We start from the raw sequence: 7,828 nt of genomic DNA on the forward strand, positions 1-7,828 counted from the left end.
CAAAATACTTGGAGTGATAAAAGAGGCCAAAAAAGGCAAATGATTCTTACCTATGCAATTCAAAGAATTACAAGCCAACCTGGGAAGTAATAAAAAACGAATTTGGAACCTCACACAATACAAACAAGCAAGTGGATACTACAAAGAAATTGGAATTGAAATCATTGAGCCTTAACATTGCTAATTGAATGAACGGCTATTTTGTCAATGTTACCCATGACTTGGGCACTAAGTTTGATATTCAAATAGCTTGTAACGAAATGGTATCAATAGATAACAGCTATATGAATCACACCATATTCCCATTTCAGCCAGTAAGGCAGGAGTAGGTGAAGAAGATTATCTCAATGCTGCAAAATGAAAGATATTTGGCTCGAAACAGCATTCATAATGAAATATGCTAAATTTCATTAAAGAAAACCATAAATATTAATCAAACCAACGTTATAAAATATGCAGTTGTGACCACTATTAAAGAGGAAATCATAAATAGATATTGAGATATTAGTCAGCAGCTCTGTGTCTTCCTTAGAAAATGTATTTAAGGCAAGACTTCTCTGATGTGCAAAGTTGGACGTCAAAATTAATGCACGGGAAATAACTTTCCAAAGCCTCACGCAAATCACACAACAGCCAACCACTATTGAATATCAGAAAACAGTGAATGTGCTTGGTAACCACAACAGAGGTTCTAGACACTTCGAGAGCAATACAGTAACTGACAAGTTCTGGCTCGAAAGCCTCCAATATATCAGTGCGGGTCAAAGTGCCACTTGCGTCACTCAATGTCGCAAAGAACAAGTGGGAGGGCTTCCGCCGCCGCCTTATCTCCTGGGAGGGGGCTGACCCTGACCTTTTCCCTCTGGACTTTGAGTCTGCAATGGAGATAATAGTGTGTTATCCCGGATGTGTATAGGTTATTCTAGTATACACGTCCAGGAAAATTTCCCAAGTCCTTAGCAGTCACGTGCACAGTCAAAGTATAATTTGAATTGAATAAATTAAAAATAACTTAATATCCCAAGGAGATTTCCTCATTGAAAGAGGATATGCAACCAGCAAGTCAAAATGTAATTCGTTTCCCCAAAAAAAAAAAAGATTGACTCTGTCAGTCCACCCAAGGTTAAATCTCTTAAAGCACAGCAGATCATGGGAATAGACTGGACAGAGATGGACATTTCGGTCAGCCTGTCTTTCAATGAGCAGCAAGAGACTCCTCTTCGGCATCGAAAGGTATCGAGCCATTCGTGCCGCAGACATACCCAGCACCCGCTCTGCTTGTACCTGTATAACAACAGGCAGGGCACACAGTTGTATAAATTGGTACAAACCGGCTTGGGGTTGTTGTGCCGCCGCTGGTATGTCTCGTTTTTGGGCTGCCGACATGATGGAACGGTTGCTTTGGTTTTATGCAAATAAAACACCTGTGAATCACATATGGTTTTCTATATTTCTATCACAGAAAGCAAAGTTTATTACATATGTGATTTTATAACGCACTGACACTTTAAAAAAATTACAAATATTTAAAGAATCCACACTGTCTGGTGGAATGCACCCAATATAACAAGAGGGCAATGATCTCACAGAACCAGATTCACTTAACATATTGAATAAGTCCTTATATTTATCAGAGGATAATAACCAGTCAGAACACTTTTACAAGGTACACTTACAACCTGGATACAATTTAAAAACGGCGTTTACTCGCCGACTATATTTTGAATTATCAACATCAGTATAGTTCCCAATTGGGATAGCAGCAGGGACTTGATTTTTAACGTATTCATCTGCAACATAATCTCTCGAAATGAATTTCGTGAAAACAGCTTTCGCGTCCTTTTCCAACAATGATACAGTAGTGTCGGTACTATGGTACTATGTTCCCGCCAATGGCTGGATACTGTCAGCAACCAATTGCAACTATTACAGGTAGAGGTCCAACTCTAAGAGCGAGGCTAGAGGCCAACCCATAAGAGCGGAGCTAGATGCATCCATGAGGGCATTGCAACCGTTCCCGATTCGAGACTCAAATCACCGATGGCGGCGCTGAAGGCGCTGACAATATAGCCGACGCAGCGAGGTTAGTGTTCTGACGATAGCATAGGCGCAGTAGGAGCTCTACAATGGTTCAAAGTATCGTCAAGGACGAGAGAGAGAACGAGCAATAAAACTATCTCTCGTTGCTAAGAATCCAATAGAGCTAAATAGTGCGAGAATAACTACCTGCTATCCAATCTATCAAGAACATTACGAAAAATACAAGCAAAAATCTTATAGGAAATCCAGTTTTAAACCGTAACGAAAAGCGACCCCTAGCTCCTTCTCCAACTGTGGGAAGCAACTGACAAACTAAACCACACTCAGTGGGGGCAAAGCCCCCGCGGACCCTCCTCCACCCCCCTGGGTTTCAAGTAATTTACTTATCTCCCAGGGGCCGCTTTTCTAAGCCTTTTCATTATTTTGCCGATTTTTATTGTTGTTTTTGCGTTTAAAGCAAGATTTGTTTGCCCCGGCTTTCGCCGGGTGAGTGTCCCCCTCACCTTAAAAAAGGATCATTGGGATCGGCTTAGGCTTGTGTGAGTTTCACTTTCATTTTCATAATTTTTCTTTGCGGCGAGTATTTGATTCATTGTCATTTTCGTTGTTTCATAGATGCAAGGCTGAAGTATTGCTTTTTTGTTCATGTTGAAATTATTTTCATGTAATTTTAGAGTCAATGCATTTCTTATTTCCGTTAATTTTCTGCAATTTGCCAGCAGGTGCCAAGCGGTTTCATTTTCTTCTTTGCAGAAAGTGCATTTCTCATTTTCTACAAGTTTAAATTGGTGCAACTTCATATTGAAATCACCATGACCAGTGAAGAATTGTACGGTCACGTGAGTCAGATCCGTCCCTTTTCTTTGGGCTCTTTCCTGGACATTATCAAAGAATGAGTAAGTGTCCCTCCCAACAGTGGAGTTCTCCCAGCGACTCTGCCATTTGGTTATTATTGCTTTCCTGTGATTTCTTCTTTGAAGGGCGCTATCAGTGTTTGTCTTTTTATCTTTGAAGATTAACATTCTTTCTTCAATCATTAGATCGATTGGTATGCAGCCTGCAAGAACACATAGGGCTTCTGTGGAGACTGTACGATAAGCTTTGGTGACAGTGAGAAGTGCAAATCTTTGCGCTCTCATGAGTTGTTCTCTGCTTTTACCTCTTATTTGGATTTCATCCCCCCATGCCTCACATGCGTATAGTATGATCGGTTCTGCGATTCCTTTGTACAATTTTCTAAGCGATGCGCAAGTGTAGCCGTTATTTTCCTTGGCGAGTCTTCTTAGTTTTGTAAAAATGTCTTTAATTTTATTGGTTATGTACTCGCAGTGGTCGCTGAATTTCAATCCTTCGGTTATAATTACTCCCAAGTACTTAACTTTGGTATTATATTTTAGCGTTAGTCCGTTCATTTTGACTATAGGTTTACGTTTTAGTTTTCCTTTTAACAGAGTACATTCACTCTTTTCTTGTGAAAAACTCAGTTTTTTGTTTTTACCCCACAGAGTAATTTTTTCAAGTGCAAGTGTTCCTTTTTCTTCAATTTCTCTGCGGTTTTCCCCTTTAATTACCACCAGCGCGTCGTCTGCGTAAGCTACAATTTCTGTATCTGGAGGGAGTTCTATCTTAAAAAAGTCATTGAATAAAATTAACCAAAATAGGGGACCAAGAACGGATCCCTGTGGGCAGCCTTTTGATAGTGTTTTCCCAGCAGTTACTCCGTTCATGTTTAGCTCCGTCCACCTACAGTAGAAGATCGATAATCCGGAATGCGTGGGACCAGACCCTTTCCGGATTAAAGATATTTCCGGTAAATAGATCTGTTCCCTGGATGCAGGCAACACTGCAATACGGAAAATATTTTTTTCCGGAACGTGCATTGGCATCAACAGAAATGATGTATTGCTGAGTAAGGGATCAAGAAAAACTCAATAAAATTCATGATGAAAGGCGTGAGAATCTTGGATATTTATTGAATATATATTATGGTGAGAATCTTGGATATCTATTTGCCATCTGTGATTAAAAAAAGGTTCAAAACATTTGAAAATATTCTTCGTCCGTAAATCGCAGAGGTACTCTTGATAAGGCCAACTGTAAATGAAATAAATATGGCAAATAATATTTTTACAATCCGACTGGAATATCAACATTTTGCCTCTCCGTATTTTTCAACATGCAGCTATCGCAAATTCCATGTCGTTTTCACGACTACTAGCATACATTTATCGGTAATTATCAAATCCTCCGATCGGAGGTAATCCCACTTCGAGTACGTTACCGTAAATAACAATCGAATTTGAATGTTAATTCTTCAATTTAATATTAATAGTCGCAGCTAATCTTTTAAGGGCGGAAAACGCGAGTATTTTGGAAAATCTACTTGGCATTAACTTCATAAACAACGCGTTCCCTAGCGGCATGAATCCCGAAAAATTGAAAAAATTGCTTACCATTACGTCCATTGGATATTTATTTGCCATGGGTGGAGTGGCACGCAGTATCTGTGGCAGCAACATCCGCGCACTTGGTTGTTGGTGCGTTCTTCATGAGGTCGGTAAGTTTGACCTGTTTCCAGCGGCTGCGTCTCTCTTGTATTAAATTGTTTTTCAACCTATGCATGTGTAATACCTCCATATCGTTGGAAGAAGAGGGCCTCTGCTCCAAGTACTTTATGAGTTTTTCTGCATAAGTGATTGCGTCCGACGTAGTAATTTTCTCCTCATCAGAGCTGCAGTCACTGTCGGTCACGTCTTCATCAACTGTCGAACCCGTGACTGCATCCATTATCTCTCCATCGGTCAAGCTTTGGTACACTGGGGCATTATTGTCGCAGGCATTCCATTCTTTTAGATCTTCATCACTTATGTCGGCATCCAGCTCTTTCACAAAATTTATAAAATGAGAAACGGGATCATTCGACGGACCCTGGAAGCCATCAAATTCTGGTATGTCGTCAGTTTCCTCACAGCGGTTTTGAAAATCCGGCAGCAAATTACTCCAACATCTTTTCAAAACCTGGGGAGTAACCTTATCCCACGCTTCGGCAATACACCATACTGCATTTTTAAGGGTAAATTCCTTCTTAAATTCTTCATAGGAGAAAGCAGTGTCACGGTTGATGATATTTTTCATAACTTCACTTCGATAGTGACACTTAAGGCTATTTATTATCCCCTGATCAAGTGGCTGGATTAGAGCAGTACAGTTCGGCGGCAAAAAAGACACTATAACATTCTCCTCGACGAGAGTTTCTGCTGGAGGATGAGCAGGGCAGTTGTCCAACAACAATAAAATTTTTGCATTTTCAGGCAGTCCAAGAGCCTTGAAATTTTTTCGGACCTCTTTGACAAAGTTAGTATGAAACCATTCCTTAAATAATTCTTGCGTAATCCAAGCTCGCTTATTGGCTCTGTAAATCACAGGAAACTGGTGTATACCCTTAAATACGCGTGGTTTTGCACTTTTACCGATGACCATGAGCTTGCATTTATGGCTCCCGGCAGCATTGGAACAGGCTGCGATGGTGACCCTTTCCATTGATTCTTTCGCTCCGCTCGCAGTCTTTTCATCGCGGCAAACGAACGTATTTCGGGGAAGACAGCGCCAGAACAATCCAGTCTCGTCCATGTTGTAAATCTGATCCGGTGAAAGATTATGTTCATCCACCAACTTTGCCAGCTCATTGACGTAATCTTCCGCAGCATCGTGATCTGCTGACAGTTTTTCTCCGGTAACCTTCAGATATCGAATGCCATGGCGCTGTTTAAATTTTTGTAGCCACCCTGTCGTATATTCGCACGGTGACGTGATTTGTAATTCCTTGTGGAAATATTTAGCTTTTTCCATTATTATTCCTCCGGAAATTGGAACTCCTTCACTTCGTCGCTGCCGGAACCATTCGTATACCACCTTATCCACTTCATTGTTACTCGGCCCCCGTATATTTCTTCTTTTGGAAATTCCGGCCAACGAGTCAGACTCCGAAACGAACTGCAAAAGTTTTTCTCTCTGTCCCTTAATGTCATAAATGGTCGATTGCCCGACACCATACTCCTCACGAAGCTTTAACACACTAACACCTCGATCCAATTTTTTCAATAACTCCACTTTTTGTTGAAGGGAGAGAGTTTTCCTCTTTCTCTTGGATCCGATCGCTGCTTCCATGACCAATAGAGATGAAAATCAATCTATTGCAGGGTTATTCACTTAACGACACAAACTGCACAACGCTATCTGATGGCAAACGCCTTGTTACTGAAGCTGAAAAGAACTGACAACGAGACCCACGGAGTTACATTATGTTGCGAGAACTATTTCACGTGACCGACAAGGCGTGTCATTGGGACATTGTGAGTCATTTTTGACCTGCGGCGAATACAATGTCTTTGGGAGAAGGGTGGAGTGGTGCAGTCGACGTTTTCGACCAGTCCGCATGACTCATAGGGAGAGTCTTAGGGCCTCGCGGCGGGGGTCGCCCGCCCAACGACCAACTCGAGAATGCAATGCATGGTGGCCTTTCATTTTTCTCTTGGATTTAATTATCGCAATCTCAGGTTCAACCGCGGGTCATTAGGAAGGGTTAAATATGTTTTGAGAACATCTACTTGTGAAAAGGGATTGCCATATCCAATATTAAAACTACTAAAGGGCTCCCGCGATTGAAGCAACTGGTAATTTCGCTCGTAGATTTTCAAAAAAGGCAAATTTCTGATCGGAAAATAGTGCTTTCACCAGGGAATATGCCAGCTGAAAAAATGTGTTTTAAGCAATACGTTGATTCTCACTGCTGCAAAATGAGCGCATGCAGATTAAAGACGTCGATAGAATTCCTCTTCCTGACGGTCGGAGCTCATTGAGTGAAAAAGAAGGCAATCGTAAGAAAATAAGCAGTTATCATTCATGTTCCTTACAGTTTTATTTTAACTGCAAATCTCCTCGGATTAATTTGAAGTAATTTTGGGCGTGCGGCGCGCACAATGTAAACTTCAATCCACTTTCATCCCTCTACTGAAGTCCGGAAAGTTCGAGGAATATACATGGTACGTTGATTCCGTGAAATCTTTTGCGCGAAATCACTACATCTAGGGATCCCGGATCACGAAATGAAATATTTTACAGAAAATAACGGCAAATTAGTTGACTATATCTCTTGGGATTAGCGAGAAGACAGCCAGGCTCTGAGACGGCGATTTAACCACTTAGATAGCCATATTTTCGGCGATGCAACTTAAAAAATAGAAATTTTGAAAAACTCCGGGAAAACCTTCCGTTGTTTAGATCATTCCGTTAAATAGATTTCCGGATTATCGATCTTCTACTGTATTTGTAAAATAATCAATGGTTATGTTAAAAACATTCTTCGTGCATTCCTGCGTCCGTAGTTCATTTAAAATCGTGGGCCACCAGGCGTTGTCAAAAGCCCCTGAAATATCTAAGAAAATACCAAGTACGTATTTCTGGGAGGAGTTTCTGGTAATAGATATGGCTTTTTCAATTGCGTTGATCGTTCCTTTTCCTCTTCTGGATCCGTATTGATGTGGATTAAAATATTCCTGCATGCCCAGCTCTTCGTTTATTTTTCCTGCTAGTAATTTTTCAAACACCTTTCCTAGTACTGGCAGTAGAGTAATTGGTCTATATGCCTTGGGGTTCTGGGGATTTTTATTAGGCTTTGGGAAGATTTTTAGGATCCCTTTTTTCCATTCAGCCGGGAAAGTTTCATTTTCTAATAAGTTGTTGAATAAGGTTAACATTTCGTTTCTTAGATGTGGATACGCGTGTTTTA

The 7,828-nt window shown here is 40.8% G+C and overlaps 1 protein-coding gene across 1 annotated transcript; it reads right to left on the reverse strand.

Annotated features, from left to right (window-relative positions):
* Nucleotides 1-4,025: 4,025 nt before the first annotated feature.
* LOC124161258 (jerky protein homolog-like) lies at nucleotides 4,026-7,362 on the reverse strand. The gene is made up of 2 exons (XM_046537544.1): nucleotides 4,494-7,362; nucleotides 4,026-4,134 (listed from the first exon to the last, which is right to left on the reverse strand). Exon 1 carries the CDS (start codon nucleotides 6,205-6,207, stop codon nucleotides 4,513-4,515), a length of 1,695 nt encoding a protein of 564 aa, XP_046393500.1. The 5' UTR covers nucleotides 6,208-7,362; the 3' UTR covers nucleotides 4,026-4,134; nucleotides 4,494-4,512.
* Between the last annotated feature and the right edge of the window lie 466 nt (nucleotides 7,363-7,828).

Source organism: Ischnura elegans, chromosome 6 (assembly GCF_921293095.1).
Source record: "Ischnura elegans chromosome 6, ioIscEleg1.1, whole genome shotgun sequence".
NCBI lineage: Eukaryota > Metazoa > Arthropoda > Insecta > Odonata > Coenagrionidae > Ischnura > Ischnura elegans.